The sequence below is a fragment of the Rattus rattus genome, chromosome 2 (assembly GCF_011064425.1).
Source record: "Rattus rattus isolate New Zealand chromosome 2, Rrattus_CSIRO_v1, whole genome shotgun sequence".
In the NCBI taxonomy this organism is placed as follows: domain Eukaryota; kingdom Metazoa; phylum Chordata; class Mammalia; order Rodentia; family Muridae; genus Rattus; species Rattus rattus.
In genome coordinates this window covers 121,886,642-121,912,959 of record NC_046155.1, presented here as the reverse complement: position 1 = coordinate 121,912,959, position 26,318 = coordinate 121,886,642, and the positions used below count along the sequence as shown (strand labels likewise).

Genomic DNA, 26,318 nt, shown 5'->3' with positions numbered 1-26,318 from the left:
GTGGCAACCTCAGTACCTCTTATAAAGTCACTGTATTTGGAGACAAGGTACATTTATGAAAATGCCGCCATTAGGCTCCTGATAAGAAGGCATTAGGACATGGATGTGCACAGCGGAAGGGAAGGTCAAGCAAAGACACAGAAGAATCTACAAGTCAAAGAGAGGAGCCTTGGGTTAAACCAAGTCTGACAACAGTCCATCTCAGATAACCAACCTTCAGAATTGAGATAAAATTGATTTCTGCTAGCTAAGCCACCCAGTCTATTCCGCTTTGCTGACAAAACTAGAAAGCAAATACGTGACTTACAAGTCCTTCACATAAACAAATGTCTAATTGAACGAATGAGTGGGAGTGCTTCTTACAGTGGAATTCCAGCTAACAAAGGGAAGAACTGAAGCAGAAACCACCGTCATTTGGAACGGAATATATAGATAATTGTGCAAGCAAGAATCATCAAAGAACATAAAATTCACTGCATAAAAAAAAGATGGCGAGACTCAAGCTAGTTGTATCTTTTCAAAGACTCGTTCTGGTTAGCTAGGGGTGAAAGAAGTCCTTTTGCAGTGGAAGAATCTGACAGATAGCATCTGACCAAGTGATAAAGTTGACCTCATCACTGATAAGCCATGACAACATCCTTCATTCTTCAACAGGATGGACCAAATGGGTAGAGAAGCACTTTCACGATGCTCTTGCCAAAAACAAAACAAAACCATAACAACCTGAGGACCTATCTCAGGTTCAAAGGGACTGAGGCTACGATACAGCAAATACATTTGACTTCAGCCTAATCTGTGGTGGGATCCTATAAAACACAGGACACAGTTGAGAGCGCTGATCACATGTCAGCAGTCTATAAGTTAGATAATCCTGTTAAACTGATGTCTGTGTCCTGGTTTTGAACACCATACTGTGGCTGAGTGAGACCCCAACACCTGGGATGGACTAAGGGTAGAAGAAAGTTCTTCTCGGTATTTTGTAACCTTTACCCTTTTTAAGGTCCAATTTACTTCAAAATGAAGTGAAATCAAATCAGAACTAGTGGTCCCCAAACCGGAATTTCTGATTCATGAGGTCTGCCTACATTTTAATAGAGTCTATGCAGTGCTGAAGATGGGATCCAGGGGCTCGCACATGTTAGGCAAGCCTCTACCACCTAACCATACCCCAAGACTCTGGTGCTTTCTAAGCAAATTCTCTACCTCTGAACCACACCTCTGGCTCCTCACTGGTGCATTCTGAACAAATCCTCCACCACTGAGCCATTCCCAAGCCTGGAGAAATTTGTCTAAATTCTCAGGTGATAACGATGCTGCCAATCCCCCTGGGAGCTATTACACCACAATGCCAACCCCTGCCAGGCCCTGAAATGTAAGGATAAATCATTCACTGGCTGACAGTCATTTATTTACTTACCAGACCCTTGGCTAAGCCTCTTAGAATCTGTAGCCATTGGGCTACTAAACATAGACTAGCCAGCTTTCTTCCATGACTATTTGCAGAAAATGGGTGCCTTCTGTGGAGTCTATCAGCAAATATGCATAGCAGTAACGGTTTGTCTGGTTGGTTTGCTGTTGTTGTTTTTGCCTGTTCTGTATAACTGTGGGGAAGATCTGGTCTAGGGGACAATGCTGGAGATGGGGGCTTTAGCCTAAATTTGGAAGCATGAAAAGAGAGAGGAGCCAATTAACCAACAGTATCCATTTCTTCTCTATTTCTTTACAGGTTCCCCTTTATTGGAGAATTTTTTCCAACAGCCAAATATTTTGGCCATGTGTTTGAATCCTGTAATCTCAAAAATCATTCTACGACATTTGAGCATAAATCAGCAAGGCTTTCGCTGGAGTCAGAAGCATTCATACATGCAAGAAGCATATCAGCTTTGGAACAGGGAAACCTGCTGGCTGCTCTCTGGTGAGAGCCATTTATGCTGGACTATAAGGGATACTAGGAATTATCCATCCTCTGACTCCTACCACAGGCTGGGACAAGGACAGGACCAGCAGGTACGGGCCTGTGCAGTGAATGGGTATATATGCTTCCTACAGTCCCCCAGATGCTAACACGTCAAGCAGCATCTTTCCTGCGGACTAATATTCACAGTTGTGAGTGTGTGTGTGCATGTATGTGTGTGTGTGTGTCTGCCTGCCTAAATGTTTGCATTCTCTCTCTCTCTCTCTCTCTCTCTCTCTCTCTCTCTCTCTCTCTGTGTGTGTGTGTGTCTGTGTGTGTGTGTGTGTGTGTGAGAGAGAGAGAGAGAAATATATATATATATATATATATATGATTTGTTTATGGGCACAGCCATGTGTACACATGTGGAAACTAGATAGCTCACTGAACAGGAAGCTCACAATTTCAGCTCTGCTTACTGCTCAGGAAGCACTTAGAATCAGTCTGTCTCGGCCCTACCATCCCAGCACTTGGTTACAGGCATGCACAACCATGCCTGGCTTTTCCACAATAGCTTCTAGGGATCCAAACCACAGCCACCACCCTACCCTGCCCTGGGACTCTCTGCTAGAATTTCCCACCCAGACTGAGAATGACTACTGCTCTGGAACTCCTGAATTCTCATCTCTGCACCCGAGAAACCATAACAAGAGCCAACAGCAATTAGGACTGTTCTTTGTTTAAGAGCACTGCTGAGCACTTGGTCGTCTGAACCTCATTTACACAGGAGGCTGGGGCTACTATGGTCATGCCCATCCACAGGTGAAGGAACAGAGGCGCCGAGCAGTTACCACCTTTCACAGAGCACTGTCCATGTGCTCAGCTCCATCCTAGCATCCTGGGCCACCAGTTCTGAGAATCACAGATGGGGTTTGACCTATACCTGCCCAACCTCAGAGCTCTGGCTTTTAACCATAGCACTTGGCTGTATAAGAATGAGAATGAGCGAGAAACACGTGATAAATATGGTATCTTAACACTCTCGGGCCAACAGAGAAGAACAGGATCCACGGACTGTCTTCGTAGCCAGCACAAGGTTGAGCTTAGAGGGTTTTGGTTATCCCTATATGCTCCTCCAGATAATTTACTCTTCTGAACATTGAGATATCTTGTCATTTGACATGGCTGGACCATCTTTCCTGTCCCAGCGTTTTAATCATCCATCTATTCCTTCAACACAAAAGTTCATAAAACAAGCAAACGTCTGCACTGAGTGGTCCATCCTGAAATATGGAGGAGTCTAAGGAAGGATTTCCAGATGAGCTGCTTTCTTCCCCCAGCTTCTCAGGGATTCCATATCCCACTCCTTCCCGCCTCCTGGGGCTGAGTTGCCACCAATTGCTAATGGTAGCTGATTGCAAAGGAGGGATTGTCAAAGTCACCCGGGGAATTGAAAATCCATCTCTTCAGAACTCACTGCAGAGCCTCTGATGCAAGAGAACTAAGGAAGCTTGAGAATTTGAATTTTAAGTCGTTTAACTCATTCCCAGATGATACTAACTCTGCTTATCTAGAAACCTTGAAAACCAAACCATCGGCAACCAACAATGGTGACTTTATGAGTGTGTACAGAGCCTGCAACTGGAGGGTACTGAGATTCTGTTCTCTCCTGGAAGGAGGGAGGGTAAAGCAAGGGCTGTACCCATTGCCCCTGCTGCTCCAGAGCTTTTAGAGCACTCTCTGGAGGAAGGAGCTCAGAGTGGCTCACCTCCTCTTTAATATTCCAGGGCTCTCTCCATGTCCCAAGAGCTTCCCTTTGGAAACACAATTTCTGCTCTTTTGTACAATTATTATCTCCATATTCAAAAGCCACTGATGCCACAGTGCAGGCCAAGACTCATCTTCTATCCAAAAGAGGTCCATAATGGCAAATGCCTTAAGGTTTCTTTGTGAGCACATTTGGGTGATGTTCGGATGAGGGGGAAGGTCAGGGCCTAGAAACTGCTAGGGTCTCAATTATAAACACATTCTAGATCTTTTCTGATGTGGCTCAATCAGTCCTTAGGCATCTGTGACAAACATTTAGGACAACCTGCAGCCTCACTTCTCCAGTGTCACTTGTGGGGGCCCCAGTTCTCCTTCCCTTACATTGAGATAAATAAGCTTTCCAGAGCCAACACTCTGTGGTTATTTGTAGCTGTGACCTCACGTTCCTCCAAACAGATGTTAGCATGGTGCCAGCTTTTGATGCCTCTCTATTTTGAAACTGTGTGATAGCAGTCCATACACTTCCTCTGTCCCCTTAGAACCTCTGACTTCTGAGGACTGAAATCAGGAAGTCTCCTAGTCTGTTCATAGCAGACCAAAAACACAGTCACAAGGGCAGAAACTTATCAGCTGCATAACCCATCGTGAAACATCGAAGCAGCCACTCTCTTTAAGCCCGTTTGGACTTTTCTTCTCCTCCAACTTCAGGAAGGCATTTGGACAGGATGAAAGAGGAGAATCATCTCTCCAGGGTCAGAAGTCTTCCATTACTGCAACTATTGGCTCCAGTCACTGTGATACTTATACCATCAGAATCTGGGAGCATCACCTACTTCTCCATTAAGCTACCACGGAGCAAGAACAGAAAAGAGCCCAGCCCCAGAGGCCAGGTCTAAGGCAAGCCTTGCAGCTGAGGTTTAAGACAGCAATCTTTAAATATAAGGTTGACTCTGATCAACAGTGATGGAGACCTACCAAACCAGCGTCACCTACCAAACCTGCATTTTAACTCATTCAGAAGCCGTAAAACTCTTAGTGGAGCAATGCACTGCCACTTGTGTCCATTTCACAGCTGAGGAAATTGAGGTTTCATAAAAGTATATTCTTAAGCCCTGCATAACATTCTCAGGTAAATAAAGACACTGGGTCAAGATTCTCTCCCATATTTTTCATCTCTAAAGTCCTGGATTTCTCTACTATAATATAGAACATCTTTATATTTACAACAGGTTTTTTCTGGGAGATCCTGGAGTTTGCTGTGTTAGCCATGGAAAATGGGGACTATCCTAGTTATCACAAGATGCAGATAGTGGCTCTCCCTGACCCAGTGTAAGTTCAGGTATTCAGGTAACTAGGGATCAGTGCTGTTCATTCTTTCAAACTACCTTCCCCATCCCTCAGCTTCCAGAGGAGATGTGTACATGCCTCACCTGGAAAGGGCTCCTTAAGGAAGTGGCCGTTGATGGTCTGGTTGGCTGTGCCCAGGGCATTCTTAGCAATGAGGGTGTAGTTGCCATTGTTGTAGTGGGTGGGCTTATTGAAGAGCAGGCAGCCCTCTGAGACTTCACCCTCCTGGTAGTAGTCCATGTGAATGATCTTGGATTCCCTCAGTGGCTGTCCATTGTACAGCCAGTGCAGCGTGGGTGTCGGGTTGCCACGCACCACAAACTCAATGCAATGTTCCAGGCGTACCTCAGGCTCCACCAAGCTCACCACACGTGGAGGGTCTGTGGGGAAAAGCAAGCTGATATCGAGGACACAGATTCTTCTATGTATTGAAGAACCTTCTAGGAAGTAGGATGGGGATCCCACTTCTCACTTTGCTCTGAAAAGCCTGAGTGAAGCAGAGTTCCCACCACCAGCCAATAGACAGGAAAAATGTGTCTTCATCTAAGCTCCCTGGATCTACTTAGCTGAAGCTCCCCTCCTGAGATGGAGACCTTTCACAGATGCCAAGGGTAAAATGGGCCAACCTAAGAGATTTTTGAAAATAGAAGTGGAGAGATAAACCTTCCACTTAGGGAAGGAAATTTTCTTGGCAGTATTTTTCAGATTTGCCTTATGACAGCCTTTCTGTCCTTCTTGAAAGACCAGGGCCAGGGCTCTAGATCAGCCCTAGCAATAGATCTGCCCCATCCCAGCCTCCTTCTGGTACCTCTCTGGCTTCCATGATGGCATGCACTTACAGTAGACAGTGAGAGCAACGCTGGCATTGCTCATGCCCACCACGTTCTCTGCAATGCACGTCAGGGTGAAACCATTGTCTTCGCTCGTCACATTCACCAGGGTCAAGTTGATGGCATGTACATTGGTCCAGTTCAGATTGGTCTGAAAACCCCAATCAGAAGACAATAACCAACCATTTACACAAGAATGGCTTCCTTTTCTAACCCCTAACACCTTCAGGAAGAAGTAAAGGCTGAATGAAATCTAGCTTCAAAAAACACACTTTCCAGATTCTTTGTAATTTGGGTAATCCTCATATTAATAATGGGTGCTAAATAGAAAAATTGAGTGTTTTTGTAAAAAACAAAACAAAACAAAAAAAAACAAAGCACAGAAGGTTGAGTAGCACAACAAAGATCAAAATGGCAAGAAACTTACATCTCCACAGAATCTGAGTATCTGTGTTTCTTCCCAGAGGAACAGGATCACAACTTCCCCCTCTTCCTTATACTTAAGGGATACTTGGTCCTTAACTCCTGGTGTATCTGGTTATAGGACACCTACCTGATGAGTATTGATGGACTGCAGTCCGGTGACTATCCAGTCCACATCAGGCAAAGGAGAGCCAGAGCCATTACAAGTGATTACAGCATTGTCTCCTTCTCGGACAGTCAGGTTGACGTGGCTTACACTGATCTCAGGGAGATCTGGGAGGACAGAAGCGAGAAGGAGATGAACTGTCAGGTGACAGCATACAGAGGAGCTCTGCCTCCAGGCAGACAGTGGCACTTCTTGCCTTGCCCAATGACAGTGCTTGGCCCAGCTAGCACAACTTCCCTGAGATCATGCTAGACCCTTATGATGGCTAATATCAGTTTGACAAGCTCGAAAATCACCCAGAGACACCTCTAAGCATGCCTGAGAGAATAAATTAACCACAGTGGGCAGACACCATTCTATGGGATAGGGCCTGATCTAAACAAACAGGAGAAACAGCTAAGCACCAACATTCATCTTTCTCTCTGGTCCCGACTCTAGACACAAAGTAGCCAACTGCCTCAAATTGCCTTCCTCACCATAATGAGATATACCCTCAAAATGTGGGCCAAAATAAATTCTACTGTCTTTTAATCACTCTTGTCAGTCAGATCAATGTGAAAAGTACTAACTATAACCCTGCCCCCAGCTGATTGACAACTCCCACTCCAGAGACTAAGAACTGAAGTACATACAGCGGGTTGCTCCTACATAGCAGGGTCTGATGGGGCACCTGTTCATGGACTGCCATGCTAGCAACCAAACCTATAGCTTCAACCGACTTAGGGTACTGTTTTACAAATTGGTGTGTGTCCGGTTCCCACAGGAACTAGGGATTCCATTCTCTAGTCTCTGGTTGGATAAAGAAGCTGATGCTCTAGAAAACACCTCAGAATCTCCCAATATAGTAAGTCTAGAGGCTGCACATTAAAGCATGCTTCTTCATGTTTGATTGACAGGCAACTCAGAGAGAAAGGGAATCTGATCAGCTAAGAAAAGCACATGGAGTCCTTGCTGCCTTTCTTCCTAGGACTACCCTTCCCACATCTGACTCAAGACAGAAATGAAGGGGAAAGTTCAGTCTCATTTGCACCCACTGCAGAGGTCAAGACTGGAGACAGCTGGCAAAGAGGCTCTGGCAGGCCAGCCTGAGGCACAACCCCTTCTCCAGGGTGTGCGGGATGCTGGCCGGACCAGGCAGTGCTGATGCTCACTCACCACACTGACTGATGTTCATGCGGACGAGGGGGAGTTGGGAGCCATCGGCACTGATGCAGTAGAGGCTCTGGCTGTCCAGCCGCGCCTCCCCCTGTTCCTGCCACAGCTGCATCCAGCGGATGTCACAGCTGCAGTTGAAGAAGTTCTGCTCCAGTCTCCTGTGGGCAAGAAGAGAGGGGAAGGAATCCCTGAACGGTGGATGGCCCAGCTCCCTCCCAGAGCTGAGGTCAATGGGCCCTTGCTGCTCCTCCATGAAATAAGCCAGATTCAGATAACGAGCATCATGTTTCCTCTCATTCAGGAATCCTAGACTTCATATAGATGCATAAAAACTATGAGAGAGAGAGAGACAGAGACAGAGACAGACAGAGACAGAGAGAGAAAGAGACAGAGAGACAGAGACAGAGGCAGAGAGACAGAGAGAGACAGAGAGACAGAGACAGAGAGAGACAGAGAGAGACAGAGAGAGACAGAGAGAGAAAGAGACAGAGAGACAGAGACAGAGAGAGACAGAGAGAGACAGAGAGAGACAGAGACAGAGAGACAGAGAGAGACAGAGACAGGGTTAAAGAGAGGTAAGACAGACAGAGAGACAGGGACAGATAAAGAGACTGACATGAAGACAGAAGAAAGGTGAAGGAAGAAATGGGAGTAGGAAAGCAGTTTGGGGAATAAGGAGAGAGAGAAGATCATCTGGAGTCAAAAACCCGTGATACTTGAAATATATCACCTTAATGGAACCCTTCACTGTGTGTAATGACTATACAGCAGTAAAAAATTAAAATTAAAAAAATCAGAAGGGAAGGAGATTGGGGAGGTAGCTCAGCTGATAAAGTGCTTGCCATCCAAACATGAGGTTGGGAGACCTATAAAATGCTTCAAATGCCAAGTGGGCATGACCCCACCTATAATCCCAGCACTCAGGAGACAGACGCAGGGTTCCTTGAACAAGGCAGCTAGTCAGAATAACTGGAACTGGTGAGCTCCAGATTCAACCAAGGAAAATATTCAACCGGAGCTTCTGTACTCCACACACAGGTGCACATGCATGCTCACATGTCCACATATACACACATACTCATGCATCTCGTGCACACACACACACACACACACATGCTTGCAATTAGAATAAAATATTAATAACAGTAAAAGAAAGAGGAGGTTAATTAATATCACAAAAGAATAAAATAATAAATAGCATTAAGTTCATGAACTTACTTAGTTTCAAAAGCAATAATTTCACTAAAAAAATTATCTCACTTAGGTCACTGGGCAAAGAGACTCTTTTACATGTGTTAAACTGAAATGTTCATCTCCTTAAAACCTTCCTGTGGCTTCCAACTGCATTGAAATTTAAAGCCCCATGAACCGTGGGTTCCCCCATCACCTTCCACAATGTCATCTGCTACCTTGTCACCAGTAAAGTCACACTCAGTCTATGCTTCTCCATCATCCTGTGACATCACTTCCTCCTTCACCCCCCTGCTCCTACCCAGCCACAGTGACCTTGATGCTTATTAGATCACTAGTGCGACTGGTTCAGACCTGCCTTGGAATTTTTTGCACTTGCTATCTTGCTTGCCTGCCAAACTCTCCCAACATATCTGTAAGATGGGTTCTGCTGACTTCATTAAGAAACTGTGGAGCATTCTCTGTCCACCATCTAGACCAAAGCCACTGTAATCCTGTCCTGATAATGTTCAACCCCTCGCTAGCTACATTCTCCAGTCTAGAATTTATTACTATGTCATAACACCTTAAATATTCATATTGGTTTGGTTTTTTGTCCTCCCAGATTAAAAAAAAAATAAGCTCTATTGAGGCTAGAGATGTAACCTGTTTTGTGCCTCACTATTTCCACAGTACCTAAGACTGCTCCCCAAACACATGTTCACTAGGGGAATAGGTAATTAGCTATTTCCAAGATAGATTCTAAGCCCATGTGGGACCAGTTTTATTCCTTCATGAATTCAATGACTCCTTAATGAGCACCTGTTTGGTATCTGGCTGTAGTTGAATGCTATTAATAGAGAGGTGAATAGGGAAGTCCTTGTCCTCTGGGAGCATTCACCCCAGTGAAGAGGAATGGTTGATAGGGAAGAGTCAAGTTCAAAGCCCTTGTTCTGCACAGATTCTCCTTGTAATTTAGAAAAAGTCACATCCTCCTCTGCTGGGGTATTATGAGAGTGATGAACAGTGCTAATCAATCCCCCAAACCCTTAAAGAGCACAGGCTGAATCTGAATGCCAGGGCCATTAGGGGAACATGATTCTCTCTCTGGTCTATTGAGGGGATCGATCTGTTGGCACCTGGAGGAAAGGCACTTGGGTCACTGCGTATTTTTTAAGCACTGGGTATTTTTGACAACTGGCAAGTTCTAAAATAGTTAGGCAAGCATCAGCATTTGTCAGCTTGCAGGAAAGGAGTGGGGTTCAGAGAGAAGAACCATGTTCCTGATGATGAGGACAGCACAGTGGGATGTACAAACAGCCACACAGCTTATCATCCTCTTAGCCTGAGAGCATCCATGACTTCTCCTTGTTCTTCAGGATCTTTCAGACAAAGGGACTGGGAAGAGACCCAACCTTTCCTGGGCATCTGCTCTTCCCAGCAATCCCAACAGGTAGCCGATATTGTCCCTGCACAAATAGGGAAGTCCATCCAAGTCTGAAGGGTGTAATGGCTAATCATGACTGTCAGCCTGATGACTGGATTTATAAACACCATGGAGACACACCTCTGCGTGTAAAGGGCCAAAATGAAAACGGAAAGACTTGCCCTGAATGTGGATGAAACCATCCCGTGGACTGAGAGATCCTGAACTAAGTTATAAAGAGAAAGCAAGCTGACCACTTGTCTCGGCTTCTAACTGTGGATGCAATAAGACCAGCTAGCTGTCTTGTGCTCTGATCATCATAAACTCACCACCATGATGGAATGTACCCTCAAGTCACCATAAGCACATATAAACTCCTCTTTCAGATGCTTTTGTGAATTATTTGATAACATCAGTGAGAAAGATAATAATATGAGGAGTTAAGATGCATGCTTCACGATCGAGCTTCTCACATAAACCTCTGTCATTAGACTTCCCATTGCCCCTTCCCTGGGAAAATGCTGCAGAGCCCAGTGGGCCAGCCACACTGTTGCTCTGACTTCTAGAGCTCTTGCCAAGAAAACTAAGGGAAAAATTAGAAGAAAGCCATCAAGGAAAGCAAAGTTTAACCAGGGCACAGCGTTCAGGTCAAGGAGTGCCTGAGGGGGAAGTAGAGGTGGTGGAGGAGTTTACCAGCACACTGGGACATTTCTACAGAGCAGTAAGGAAATTACTGGAGCTAAGAACTAAAGCTTGGGCCATTGGTTCCGATGTTTTATAAATTCAGGGTCACTATGGACCCTGCAGTTTGTGCATTTCTCAAAGAATCCAGTCAATGCGAGGCTGAAACTCAGACCTAGTGCTCTGGAATGGAGCCATCATCACTGCTGATGAGGGCATCTTCTCTAACTTACACACAGGCATCAGCTAGACTGGTTAGTAGGGCCTGGCCCTATGTTCCTGAACTTTTGTTCTCATAAATCCTGTTCACATTGAAACTGGAGAACATTATCTCCCCCTCTCTGGGTTTCTATTTCACTTCATTGATTCAATTCCTTGCCTGTTTAAAAGGTTTTTGGTTTTATGAAATCCTATTGTCAGTTGTTGGCCTTAATTTCTTGGCTAATGGAGTCAAAAAAGTCCCTTCCTACACCAATATCACGTAGGCTACTACCTATGGTTTTTATTTCTAGCAGAATTTACAACATTTCAGGTTTCAAAATGAGATCTGTGATCCACTTGGAGATGATATTTCTGCAGGGTGATAGACATGATTATAAATTCATTCTTCTGCATATGGAATGGAAGTTTTCCCAGCACCATTTGTTGAAGATGCTGCCTTTTCTCCAATTTGTGTTTTTTGCCTCTTTGTCAAAAATCAGATAGGCATAGTCTTACAAGTATTCATATTTGGGTTATCTGTTTTGTTCTATTGGTCTACATGTCTGTTTTAATTCTAGTACCACATTGTTTGTATTGCTATAACTCTGTAATATACCTTGTAATCTGCAATAGCCATCCCTCAGGATCATTTCTTTTGCTCAGAATTGCTTTGGTTATCCAGGGTCTACTCTGATTCCACGTAAATTTTAGGATATTTTTTTCTAGTCCTGTGAACAATGCTATGGGTATTTGAGTTGGAATTGCATAGAAACTGTAAATTGCTTTTTGGAAGATAGTCATTTTCACAATAATAATTGTACTGAACCATGAACATAGGCTGTTTCACCATTTCCCAGCATCCCTCTCATCTCTTCATACATCAAAAGTTTTCATTGAAGAGTTCTTTCACCTCCTTGGTTGTGTTACATTCAAGGTATTTTATTATCTAAGAATACCGTGAATTCAAATGTGTCTATGATCTCTTTTTCAGCATGTTTGTGGTTGGTATATGGAAAGGCTATTGGTTTTTATAAGTTGATTTTTTTTTATATTGCCACTTTGCTATAATTGTTTTTCTTGCTTCTAAAAAGTTTCCTGGAACTCATATACAATATCAAATCATCTGCAAATTGGGATAATTTGATGTCTTCTCCTATTTGTATCCCTTTCATTTCTTCCTCTTGCTTTATTATTGCTGCTAATGATTTGAGCAGTATGTTGGAAGGGAGTGGGAGTAGTGGACAGCCATCTCATTCTTGATTCAAATGGGAATGTTCCAAGTCCTTCTTAGGATAGTGCTAACTGTGGATTTGTCATACACAGTATTTTGTTGAGGTATGTTCTACTCTCTCTATGATTTTTGTCATGAAAGCATACTGGATTTTATTAAAGGTAGTTTCTGCATCTTCTGATGTGACCATGTTGTTTTTGTCTCCCACACTCAGAAAGTCAGAATGGCTAAGATCAGTAAAACTGTTGACAACAAATGCTAGTGGGGATGTAGGGAAGGGGAACCTCATCTACTATTGCTAGGGGGATGTAGGTTAGGAAAGCCCTGTCCATTGTTGGTGAGAATAACAGCAGATAACAGCACTCTGGAAATTAGTATAGCAAATCGTCAAAAAGCTAAAAAACAAATTATCATGTGACCCAGCTATACCATCCTCGTCATAAGCCCAAAGGACTCAATATCCATCTCCACAGATGTTCAAAGCCATGTTCAAAGCTGCTCAGGAGGTAAGGAATGGAAATAGTCTAACTGTCTTTCAATAAATGAGTGGATAATGTAAATGTGGTGTGTAAATACAACAGAACGCCAGTCAGCTGGAAAGAAAAATGAAACTCTGAAATTTGCAAGTAAACTGAGGAATCTATAAAAGATCATATTGAATGAGTGACCTAGTCCCAAAAAGACAAAAGCTGCCTAGCTCTGAATCTTTAGGAGTGGTTATACAACATGAAGTAAATGAAGAAAGCAGAAAATATAAAAGGACTTTTATATTGTAGGGTGGAAGGGGAGAGCTTAAGGGAAATCACAGAATACAAGTGATCTGAAAGGGGGCAGTAGAAATGGAGAAGAGGTTGTAACTGGAAGGGCATAATGAAGTCAATACAAAAGGAGAAAGAGACGGGAGAGACAAATAACCCCAAGGTTGTTTGATAAGACCTCAGGGTATATTTTATAGCTATCAAAAATAATACTTATGAATGAAACAAAGTTGTGACACTTGTGCTGACAAGGCTCCCACAAAAACTACAGATGACCTAACAAAAAACCCTAATACCAGGCATAAGAAACCCCATTTGAATTGTGGGTCCCTAAATAATATAGACTATTACGGTTAACTTTGGTTGCCTTCAGAAGTTGAAGGTTAGCCCCTACTGAAGAAGGCACCACACACTTAGGGCACAGGGTTTGGAAGACTGGAGCTAGATCTAATCCAGCAATTCTCAACCTGTGAACCGAGACCCCTTTGGGTGGGAGGGTCATGACCCCTTTGAGGGTCACATTCCAGATATCTTGTATATCATATGTTTACATTTTATACTACACATTTCACATTACAATTCATAACAATAACAAAATTACAGTTATGAAGTATCAAGAAAATAACTTTATGGTTGGGGATCACCACATGAGGTACAGTATTAAAAGACTGCAGCAGTAGGTTGAGAACTACTGATCTAGACTGAAAGTCTCCTTCCTTCAATGTGTCTTCCATAATACCAAAAAGTACTATGCAAGTTACCAGAGGAGGAACTCAATCAATAATTCTATATAGCTGTGATGCCTATCAATCACAACAATGATCAGCATATCGAGATATCCCTAAAATATCTCTAACAGTGCAATAGCTACACTTGTGTTGGTCACAAGAAGCACCTGTCTGTTGGACTTAAGGCCCACCACCCAATGGGGGAAACCATGCCTGGCCCAAGAAACCTAGGCAACTCCCTGGAATCAGCCAGGTGACAAATCTTAGGAGAGAATCTACTACTCTTATTAGACCAGCCTAATTTCTAACTATAGTCTAAAACTTATCCTTATACCTACAGATAAATGTAGCTTTCCGCTCGCACCAAAGAAGCTTCTCTTTACAGCAAACAGAGACCATCCCAGGAAACTACAACTAGACACAATGTAAAAATCAATGGATGATGGAGGGACAACTCTACAACCTGACTCTTACACCTAAGACCCCCTGAGGAAGAGGAGGAAGAACAACTGTAAGAACCAGAGGACAAGAAAAGACACTGAGGTAGTGTCTCCCATAAATGGCTACCAAAAGAAGACCTGAACATTAACAATGTCAATATGTATGCTAAAGCAAAGGGACAAAGCTTTACCAGGTCCAATTTCAAGACAAAAAACTGCAGGCAACTAATGACTGTTGAGGGAGGGAGAATCAGTCTCTCCTAGAGATAAACTCCATCCCTCACAATTGTTTACACAATATAGAGTAGTTGGACCTGAAACCATATACACATAACAAAAATTTAGGAGTGAGAAGGGATCATGGGAAGTGATGGAAGAATGAGAGAGGAAGGAGAAAATGATGTGATTATATTTTAATTTAATATTTAATGTAACATTTAATTTTATAATTTAATTTAACATAATGTTTAAAATATTCTTTAAACATATAAATAAATAAATTGAAACTGGTGAAAATGTACAGTACCACAATGCATTACCACAGACTCTATGGTCATCAAAGCCATGCTACTTCCACTCCAAGCAGTCTCTGAAAAGCTCCACTGTCCCCTCAGGAGAAGATAAGAGTGGAAAAGACAAAAGGTACCTCAGGGACCTGGATGAAAGTAAACATCACCTCATCTCCTACCTTCACCTGAGAGGACCATGGGAACTCTGCCCACCATTTAAGACACTAGAGTACAAAGACAATAATTAGGGTGAGAGACAAGTGTTCCGAAGACAACACAAATAGCAAGGCACACTTCAAAGTGTTGCTGGAATAGAAGGAAAGGACAGAGTAAAAGGCAGAGGGGAAGAAAGAGTGAAGAGGAAGGAAATGTGCCATGAAAGATGGACTGTTGGTCTCCAGGGGGTGGGAAGTAACCAGCAGAAGAAATGTTGGGTTGAAAGCAGAGGAGAAAGCATGAGTAGACAGGGAGAGATGGACTACAGCAGGAATGAAAGTCAGGGCAGGATAGTCAGGGTGTGTGTGTGTGTGTGTGTGTGTGTGTGTGTGTGTGTGTGTGTGTGTGTGTGTGGTATTCAGGGACCCCTTCTCAAAGAAGGAGAGAGGAAATAGTGGAGGATAGGTATGAGGAAGTACTGGGAAGAGGGAGGCTGATATTGGGATATAAAGTGAATAAATAAATTATTAATTAATTAGAAAGAAAAACAAAAAGTCAAAAAAGGAAAGAAAGAAAAGGAAAGAAAGAAGGAAGGAAGGAGAGAGAGAGAGAGAGAGAGAGAGAAGAAATAGAAAGAGAGAAAGGCAGGCAGGGGAGCAAGTGGTGAAGGTCCTGGAGAAGGAAAGGATGGTGAATCAGAAAGCCTTGAGGGAGATGCTCTAAGAGCTATGTAAGATGTTGTCTATATGGCTAAGAAATGAGACAGAAAAGAAAAACATAAATGAGAAATAGAGAAAGCACCAAGTGTGGGGATATGTCAGATGCATCTTGTGTGACCAGAATCTGAGTTTGAGACCCTAGAATCCACGTAAAAAGATCAGGTGAACACTGATAAGGCTAGCAGTGGGATGGCAGAATCAGAAACTCTGAAGTGTAATTGGTAGTTAGTGTCCTGGACAATTAAAGACTCAGTCCCACAAAACAAGTGACTGATACCTGAGGACTGACTGGCTGACCTCTAGGCTTCAGCACTCACAGTGTGCATTTGCGCACACACACACACACACACACACACACACACACACACACACACAGACACAGAGAGAGAGAAAGAGAGAGTAGTATTTCTATTATTCTTGCCATAGTGTCCTACACATGTATTTCATTTAACCTTCTCCAAGGAAGCAGTGTAGGAGAGGCAGGGACATCTGATCCTAAAGGCATCCTTAGGAGAGCAGAAAATCAAGATCAGTGTCCAATCAATGTAGAAAAGGGCAGCCTTTTGAAAGGACTGATTTGGGTTCCCCATGCAGAGAACTGGAGAAAGGCCTGGTAACCCCACTGAATGGCATTGAGAGTCCAGATGCTCTAAGGTGTGCAAACTGAATCAGGTCAGCCTGGATTTCCCCAGCTGCTTGCCTGACAAGATACAGCTATTCATTATTAAATAGATGTAAAAATACAAATTATTTAACTGCATTGAAAAGACCAGACAAGTGAGGAAATTAAGCAGTATTGCCTCAAGCCACATAGACCATAATACAGTCCAAACTCTTGTTGGACTCCATGGAAGGACACAACCCAGCATCTCAGTGGCCCAAAAGGCAGACCATGCCAAAGTATCCTGAGGCTGGCAGAAGAGTCAACTGAGCTGCCTGGGATGTGCCAGGCACTGGCTCAGTAACAGCTCATTTCCTCCATCCTTTCTCTCCCGGGCTTTACTTATATAGCCTGGTCCAGCAGAAGGGATGTACCTAAAGATCTGGTGCCTGGCTGTTCACTAGAGTCTGCTAGGAACTGCTCAGGAACAGGGGACATTGGGGCAAGTGGGATGGCTCCTCCTCTCAGGAAGACATCCTAGCAAAATACAGTTTAAGTTCCATACTGTAGCACCCTGCACATTCCATGGATCCAATACATAATCACCTTTATACCCAGACAAGACGAGGTTGACAAAAGAGAGACATAAAAGTCCTAATTCTAAGCTGGACATTGTGGTTCCTTTCTCCCACGCAATCGAAGCTCAGGAGAGAAGTCTCAACCATAGCTGCTGGGGCAAACTGGCTGCTCAGTTTAGAGCCCTGCTCTGTGCTCCATCAATAATGCAAGGGGCTCCATGAATAATACAGCAGCAACTGCTTCAGGGCACAGTTTACTGGTGCCCAACCCTAGCCTCAAGATGGCCCACGGCCTAATCACAGGGCCCTGGGGAGTTCCCACAGATTAACTCAGCCTCATTCAGGCACAGTCACAAAAGAACGCTTTGCAGGAACAGCCAAGGCCATGACTCTGTTCAGAAAACATTGATTGCCCTTTGGTCATCATTAGGGTGGTCACCTTCTCCCCTTCATACCATCAGCACTGCCAGGTACAATTCTGGGTCCAGGTTGTACAAAAGAGGGAGGAGACCCACATGAGCAGGGACAAGGCCGATGTCAACCAGACAAAGGGTATAGCCTAGGCCTCCTCAAGCTAATAGACTGTGTTAAAGTGCATAAATAAGAGATGCAAGTTGAGTGAGCCCAGTTATCCTGAGTAATGGGTTCAACTGTGCCTTCCAGAGATATCTGTCTAAGTCCAAACCCTGGGATCCATGAGTATAATCTTTGTTGTCAGGATCAAGGTAAAGATAAAGGATTGAGATCATTCAGATTTGGGGGTAGTTCTTAACCGACCTTCAAGAACTGATGGTATCTTTGGATTGGGTCCAGAGGAGGCTGAAGAGTGAGGAGGTATGGATGCCAACCATAAGGAAGATGGCCAGGGATGCTGCCACAAACCCGAAAGCACCAGGAGCAACCAGTATCTGGCAATGTCAGAGAGGGCTTAGACCCCAGAACCTTTGAAAGTAGAGGGACTCTGGTGACACTACCCTAACTCAGACTTATTATGGCGTCAGAATGATGAACAAAAAACGTTTCCATCATTTTGAAGTCACCAGATTTGCAGGGACTTAATAAGGCATGTATCAGAAATGGTACTGCCAAAAAAAATCCTCCAAGACTCAACTTTAAAAGCTGTAAGTGGGAATGAATGTGTTCCACATAGTTTCTCTTTAGCACTAATACGTGTCTACATGCTTTGTGAGTTGAAAGGGAATCACAAAGAAGCCAAAACTACCACAATAGCAATAGAGTTAGTGATGGAGTTCCTTGGACGGATGTCTTGTCTGAGGGCTTTCAGAGTAATCAGAGTCAAGACTGGGAGGAAGAACAATGCCAGGGTCAGCCCAACCTTCTTCAACACTGAGTGGGTGTTTTACCAAGTCGATTAAATCTGCAAATTACAACAGAGGTAATTATCACTTAGCTTTAAGAAAATGAAATATTCCAATCTATTTTAATCATGTCTGCTCCATGTCTGTGGGGTATTAAGAGACACCTGCTCAAGATGCATCGACGGTCCTAAGGGTTTCTGGAGGGTTTCTATGTTGGGGGCTGATGACCTCTGGCTCCTCTTACCATTGCCTAAATTGTACCATGGGATTCAGAACCCAAACATTTTTCTTCTTTATTCATCCTTTAGCTCTAAAACAATCTCTCAGGTCTTGCTCTGATTTTAGAACAGACTGTTCTAGTTTCAGGGCGGGGAGATAGTAGTAGAAACTCCTGAGCACAGTACAATGCCAAGCCAGATTCCACCATATCTACCACTGAAATACTGTTGGCTACTCTGAAGTAAAGTTTAGAATACACTCAGTTAGCTCCGTAAGAAGGGCTCGTCCTGAGCTGGTGGAAGACTTAATCAGGTGCTTGCCAAAGGTCCTCCTCCAATCTCCCAAAAATAAGAGTACAAGAAAGGTCCTGGCACACAGCAAGAACTCTGAAGTGATTTGGTGATTTGGGGTTTGCCAATCAGGGGTGCCAGCCATCTTGGCTCCTGGGAGGACAAGCTGAGCATTCAGAGTATGGCACTGGGTTAGAGGCGAAAGAGAATGATTTTTGGAAACAATGGCTTCAGGTGGTGGCCATCCTAAATCATAGTATCGGTCTCCAGATCACCAATTCACCAGCCATGTGACCTGGTCTAGTTACTTGACTTGGCTCAGCCTTGAATCCCTCATTTGCAGAACAGGTTAAAATAACTCCCATAGGAGTTATTCTTCAAGGATGAGACAGGGCCCTGTATTTATTCATTGTTCAGTGTCTTTCTCAATGGAAATGCATACTCAGCCCCTCTAATGAGGGGCCTCAACGCTGTCAACTATACCACTAACTGTGACATCAAGAATTGTGTTGTAAGAGAGAAGTTGTTTGAGGCCTGGCAAAGACCCTCAAAGGAGCCTTCATGGCAGAAGGAAACATGTTAAGAAATAGTTTACCCTGTCTGTTTCTGCAGATGCTCACTGGAAGCCTCACAGCTGGCGCATGACTCTCCTGGATATCCTCTCCTACAAGGCTAACACTCTCTCTCTGAAAACACCGGACACATCCCCAAACTCCATCCCACAGGCGCCATCAAGCAGACCTTGGCGGTCTAGATGGTTCATGGCAGATGGTGCCATGTGGACTAATCAAGAAATCAGACAAGAAAATCCTACCCCCTCTTCCATTTGCCAGGAAATGCAATTGTTTGGATTTTAATCATAGCCACAGCTAAGAGCCAATGTGCAGTCCCCTTCAGCCCAAAGATAAAATTTCCACTCTCAGCATTCTCAGTCTTTCTCAAAAAATAGACCCCCTACCAGGGTGATCATTCCTTAGAGGGGGGCTTCTTCATCCACCACTACAATTTTTTTCTGATTTAACACTATGACAGAAATAAAATACTGTTTGGACATGATGGTACTCATACACTGACTCACACTGCCAGGAACGTCTTCATTCCTCCATAAGTTACAGCTAGCTCACCGGTATATTGATCCTGGGCAAAGATGAATGCAGAATCCCATGATCCTCTGGGAGAAATGTGACATTTTCTTTAAATATATATCCACAGAACAACTGTTTCTAAATCCCCATGAAGCAGGTCACCGGGGCAGCACACAATTGATTTCACATCCAACGATTTCTTAGAAAGAACACTGAACATTTTCTCAATAATTCAGCCTTTAGCAGACCCTGACATCTTCTTGAGGAGTGCTGTCTCTGCCCTCCCCTATGTGAAGGGCCCGGGATCCTAGAAGAACTAGATTCAGGAAAGACAGGCCTTCTGCCCCCAATCAGTTTGAGGTCATTATGCTTTGTGTTGGTTTGAACGAGGTGCCCCCTATGAGTCTCAGGCATTTAAAAACTTGGTGCCCAGATGGTGACTATTTGAGAAGAGTTGGGACATGTGGCTTTGTAGGGAGAGATGTGTCTTGAGGCAGGATTAAGGTTTCAAAAGCCCACTACCACCCCCAGTGTGTTCTCTCTGCTTCCTGCTTTTGGTTTAGGATGTGAGCTCCAGGCTGTTACTCCAGTGCCATGCCTGCCTGCCTGCCTGCCTGCCTGCCTGCCTGCTCCATGCCACTTTGGTGATGGACTCCTATCCCACTGGAGCTATAAGCCCCAAATAAACCCTTCATTTTATAAGTTGCACTGCTCATGGTGTTTTATTTCAGAAATAGAAAAATACCTATTACCTTCTTCATCATTTGTAATTTGGCTGGATTCAGAATCACCCAAGAGGCATACCTCTGAGTATATCTGTGAAGGAGCTTGTAGATTGGGTAAATGGAGGGGGAAAAGACATGCCCTAAATGTGTTCAGCACCATTACATGAGTTAGAATTTCAGGCTGAATACAAAGGAGACAGTAAGGTGGGTATCACTGCTCATCTCTTTGATCCCTGACTTCAGGAGCTGCCCCCATGCTCCTGCTCTCATGCCTTGCTTACCATGCTGGGCTATGTCCTCTCAGTTGTAAACTAAAACAAACCCATCCTCTCTTACCTTTGTCTCATCAGTCCTTTTACCCAATGGTCTGAAAGAGGAAATTTATAACTTATCCATGCCATGACAATGAAATATGTAACTGATACAGAAGGAAACCTAGCAGAAAGTCATGGCACACTTGTTGCAGAGTATAGAAGAGGCAGACGAGCAGTGTGGAACAGTTAAGCATGGGTCCAGGCTTTCAGTCTGCCCACAAAATTTGTCTAATAGTTGACCTGAAACAAGAGTCTTTCCTTCCTAAGCAACTCAGTGTCCTCCAATGCAAGTGAAAATTCCTACCTTACAGAATTGTCCTAAGGATTAAATTCTATTAAAAAGCATACATAATTTAATAGGGTCCTTGGCACAGTGCCTGGCACAAAGGAGTAATGTGGAAATTAGTGATGGCAATAATTATAGTGCCATACCAATTTACCCCTGAGATCTTCCATCAAGTTACATCTAGCTCAAGGAGGAAATGAATAGAACACACCAAGTACAACAGCCCCAACATTACAGGTCTATGACATAGTATGTTTGGAAGAATGTTTTATAACCAAGATTTTGTTTACCTTCCTCTAGCTATTGTAGGAGATGTTATTGGTATCCCTAAATCTCAACCAAATGGAACTCTGACCATTGGGATCAAATGGGACTATGAACTCTGATCATTGGGCCTACTGGTGCTCATACCAGAATATCAGAGCAGTACCTTGGCTAGGGAGTGTGTGTGTGTGTGTGTGTGTGTGTGTGTGTGTGTGTGTCACACAATTCTAAGAAAGGAAAACAATATACACTAATATTGTCCTCTTTTTAAAGACTAGATCTCATTGTGTTGTCCAAACTGATTAGCCTGTAACTTACGTAACTCAGGATACACTAAAACTGTTGGTCCTTCTATTTTTACTTTCTAAGTACTGAGATGACTACAAGTTCCAGTTAGCAACACCTTCAAAGTGATAACCTCTTGCTATCCTTCCCTGAAATGGCTTTGGAAAATATCATGTAAGCAATCAAGCTATGGGAACAAAGGTAATATGCAAAGTTGTCAGGGGTAATGTGTTACTGGATGTAAATGGTCTCATTTCTGTCAGCTGGTCTGAAAAAAACCAAAGATATAACTGGGCAGGTAGAAAGAGAAGAAGGTGAAAGGCCTGTAGCCAAGGCAGAGGTCCAAGGTCATGGTCCAAGGTCATTGCTTCTTGGTAAACACTGTGCTCACAATCAGAGAATTTGGATCTGAGTCACCAAGTAAAAAGGAACACATGAGCAGTGTCTCTAAAACTCAGACTCCCTAACTCCATCCATGCCTCAATTCCATTTCAATTTATTCCGTGATTTATTCCCTCAACATAATACACTGTCCTTCATGCACAGAGATGACCCTGATGACTCACACAGCAACATGAGTTATTTTCCCCAGCAGTGGTCACGAATTTTCACTCATCCAGCCAACATCTGTTTGCACAAAATGGCTGGCTAGGGTAGGAGTGCATTGATCAGCCTTGGAATGCAGCAGAGCTAAGCAGTCCACACACAGATAAAATAAATAAAGGCCCTCTCCCACGCTCACGATGCCTAGACGGCAAGCCAAATAAGTTGACAGGAAATCATAAGCACTGTAAAGGATCTACAGTCTGAAGCTGGAAGGCCATATTCAAGTATCAGTTATCTGAGTCCTTCTCAATGCAACTGTAATTGATTCTCGAGTAAGTGTCTAAGGCTCAGACTTCACAAAATGCAAAAGAAGGAAACCTACCTCCGATGACTCTTGTGGTAAATCTAAGCTCATATAAGCAAAAGCATATCTGGTAAAGCTACAAAGTTGTGTACAGCAAATGTTTATTAGAAATTGAGATCCTTATTATTATAAATATTAAAACTGCTACTGCTAATTACCTGAAGATCACAAAACTAGATGCTAACAAAAGATGAGATTGAGTCTTTTCAAAACAGCGTGTGCCTAGCAACAGCATCAGAAGTCAAGTTCAGAGATGGGGTAGGTCACTGTCCCTGAACATGGTATGCTCAATGCTATCCAACCCAAACAGCCCAGCCACCAGGTAGCTCCAATTCTTGATACTCTTGATCCTTCCCACCCAACCATTACCAGCACTCTGCCACCTGGACAGAGTCTTCCGTTCCGAACTTACAATTCCCGAAGACTCAGCGTCTGGAAGAGCTGCCAGGAGAGTGTGGTGAGCCGGTTACTTGACAAGTTTCTGCAAAATTGACAAATAAAAGGGATAGTTAAAGGACAGATCTAGCATCAAGAATGCCCTTGATGGAGAACTTGGCATCTGGAGGCAGTCTCTGCTCTGCTTCTTTTTCTTCACTCTAATGTCTACCCAATGTAGCTATCATTATGTACCATGATATACATTGCTAATGGCGTTTCTGCTAATAGTTGAGACCATGGGGCAGCTGTGACGAGGACGCTCAAGCTTTTATAAAGGGTAGGGTTTTAGACATCGAACAAACAACATGGTTCTCTTGGTTACTCCTCCATATTGCCCTTTTATAAATGCTCAAAGAGCCTGTTTGAAGCAAACTTCTCTAGACAATAGTTCTGTGAATAGCCAAGCTCACAATATCTTTTACATCCACACAGGCAGGAAATCTTCGGGCTTCTTATAAATTCTTCTTACCTGCCCCTCCCCCAGAACACATGCCCATTCGAGAGATCAAGACATCAGCCTTTTGTTCACACATCTCTTCTCCTAATGGCTATTTAATTGTTCTCATTAGGATGTACAGGGGAAGGGAGCAGCCATTAGTCTTCTGAATAAAAGAAGAAACCGTCCACGGTTATTACTTTGCCAGACTCAACAAACAACTTTTGATGTGACAATAGCCCTTAAAGGCAGTAGTTAGACACCTCAGAAATGAAGTGGCAAACCAGAACAATGTACTCCTCTGCTGATGGGGACAGACTCAGTGCTGATTCCATCTAGATGAATATCCATACCCACAGGAACACGTGCATGTTTGTATCTATTAAAACATAGGTAACAAAGCAAACACAGACTCCTAGTTACATGCATGAACATGTGTGCGCACACACAAAGAGACACACACACATACACACATGCTTTCATGTACACTTATGTTTAGATGACTTCTACTTGCTGTAGAGACAAATATAGGCTATGCTGAGGCTTGAAGGGTAGGCCATTGACAAGAAAGATGGAAAGATAGAAGGTTCTTAGTAAGTAGAAAGCAGAGTATATACAAAGTGACATGAGTAATTGGAAGGACTACTTCATTTGCGTGCTTGGAGAAGGTAACTTGGGACCTGGCAAAAGAAATAATGAGAAAGAGCTGAAACCCAGGAAGACACTCATCCAGAAATGACATTACAGAGGAGACTCACCATGGATAAGGGAGCCAGGGATCCATGCCACATCTACAGGCCTTGGGAAGAGACTGGTATTGCTCCAAAGAACAATAGGAAGTATTGTGTGGCTCTTACGGGTAATGTGTTGTTAACTAAATACCTCTTCTTTCTAAATGGGAGACTAAGACATGAAGGTGACAGGCTAGTTAGGGGACCTCAATAACTTCTAAGCAAGAAAATGAGAAAAAGGAAGGAAATGTGAAAGGAGAGGAGGGAGAAGGGAGGGGAGGGAGAGGAAGAGTAAAGCAGAGCAGAGAGAAGAGAGGAGAGGAGAGGAGAGGAGAGGAGAGGAGAGGAGAGGAGAGGAGAGGAGAGGAGAGAAGAGAAGAGAAGAGAAGAGAAGAGAAGAGAAGAGAAGAGAAGAGAAGAGAAGAGAAGAGAAGAGAAGAGAAGAGAAGAGAAGAGAAGAGCAATGAGGAGAGGTTGAAGGTAAGTGCTGAAAAGCCATCAGAACATGCAGCTTGCCCTGGGTAAAAGAGACAGTGAATTGAGTGGTGGATGTTATGGTTTGAAAATGAAATGGTCTCCAAAGGCACATCTTTTGAGTGCTTCTTCTCCAGCTGGTGACACTATTTTGAGAATTCATAAACACATTAGAAGGTGGAACCTTCCTACAAGAGGTAGGAAACTAGGGATGAGTCCTTGGAACTGTATTACCTCTGGCCCCTTCTTGCAGATTTGTCTGCCTCCTGTTTATCAAGAGTTGAACAGCCTTCCACACACCACCATGATGCAGTACTTTACGATATGAGATGAAGAAACCATGGACTCTCTGAGACCATGAACCAAAATATTCTTCCCTACGTTTTCATGTCAAGTCTTTTGTCACACGAAAGTGACTAGAGAGGCATTTAGTTAAATGAGGAAGCTAACTAACAGATCACATTTGGGCAGTGGGACCAAGATTATCCTCTTGGATCAGATAACAGAGGAGAGAAACTTAAGAGAAGGCAATGGCAGATGGATATAATCAATTCATATGTTACACGCATGTATAAAAATGTCAAAATAAACCCATCATTTTTTTTTTGCAAGTAACATCTATCAATAAAAGTTAAGGTATTGACAAGAGTTCCTGCTCCTTGTGATCATTAAACTTGAGATGTCTGTTAGATACCTAGAGAATGAAATCAGATAGTCTATCAGAAAAATGGGTTTGTACTGAGACCCACAGACCTGAGAATGTACTAAGTATGAACCAAAAACATATTCAATCAGAAGAAGAGTTAAGGAACAGGGCACCCGCAGAAGCCTACTTGTGATAAGATGGCTGGAACTTACACTATCCTAACCATATTAACTTTTCTGAGATTTTTAGGATGCTGTTGGTAATGCAACCCAATGCGGAGGGTTGAGAACACTGCTGTAGAAAGGACAAAGACGCCTTGTAGATAGCTCGAAAGTCTGCTGCTCTGTTCTCTTCCCTGACTCTGAGCCCACAGAGCTCTCCAGGAAGACCCAATGAGCCCAAGAAGTCCCGCACATCTCAGGACATGAAAATCATCATGTTCTGCTTTCCAAAGTCCCTGTGGCTTGCTCTTACAAGTTTCTACCTCTGTCCACTTATAAAGAAAACATGGATTATACAAGAACTGTATCAATATCATTTAAGGTAACCCCAGGGCAAGCTCCCCAAAGAGGAATGCAGCAATTGGTCCAGAAAATTCCCAGAGAGTCACTACCCAAACATAACCAGTAGTCTTGGAGCACAGAAGCTGGGATCAAAGGCCACAGGTTCCAGTAACAGTCTGTAGGACATGATTGCTATTAGCCTGTGTGACATTGTAACAAATCTGAGTGCTTGGATCTCCCAGGTAGAAGCATTATTACCATCTCTGTTTCTCCTGCTTATTGTCTATGCACAATAAACATAGCATCCTTGGGTGTAAAACTTGAACAGCGGGACTGAGGAAATAGCTCAGACAGTAAAATATTTGTTTTGCAAGCATGAGGACTCGAGGTGGAGTCCCAGAATACACATTGAAAGCTAGGTAGGGCAGAACAAGTTTGTAACCCAAGCACTAGGAGGTAGAATAGGTAGATAGATGACTGGAGCCTGCTATTCAGCTAATATACAACTAGTGCATATGGCTCCTAAGATAAGACACCCAAAGCTGACTTCTGACCTTCTCCTGTATGTACACACACACACACACACACACACACACACACACACACACACACA

General features: G+C 43.5%; 1 protein-coding gene across 4 annotated transcripts in view; it reads right to left on the bottom strand.

The window, feature by feature from the left end:
* Positions 1 to 26,318, bottom strand: part of Ntrk3 (neurotrophic receptor tyrosine kinase 3) — a 369,825-nt gene that overhangs the window by 246,344 nt on the left and 97,163 nt on the right. For all 4 annotated transcript variants that reach the window (XM_032893399.1, XM_032893400.1, XM_032893401.1 and 1 more), the window contains exons 4-8: positions 22,890 to 22,958; positions 7,583 to 7,740; positions 6,392 to 6,534; positions 5,848 to 5,989; positions 5,092 to 5,388 (exon numbers count right to left, since the gene is read on the bottom strand). In XM_032893399.1, the coding sequence (XP_032749290.1) occupies positions 5,092 to 5,388; positions 5,848 to 5,989; positions 6,392 to 6,534; positions 7,583 to 7,740; positions 22,890 to 22,958 (809 nt within the window). The remainder of the gene's footprint in view (positions 1 to 5,091; positions 5,389 to 5,847; positions 5,990 to 6,391; positions 6,535 to 7,582; positions 7,741 to 22,889; positions 22,959 to 26,318) is intronic.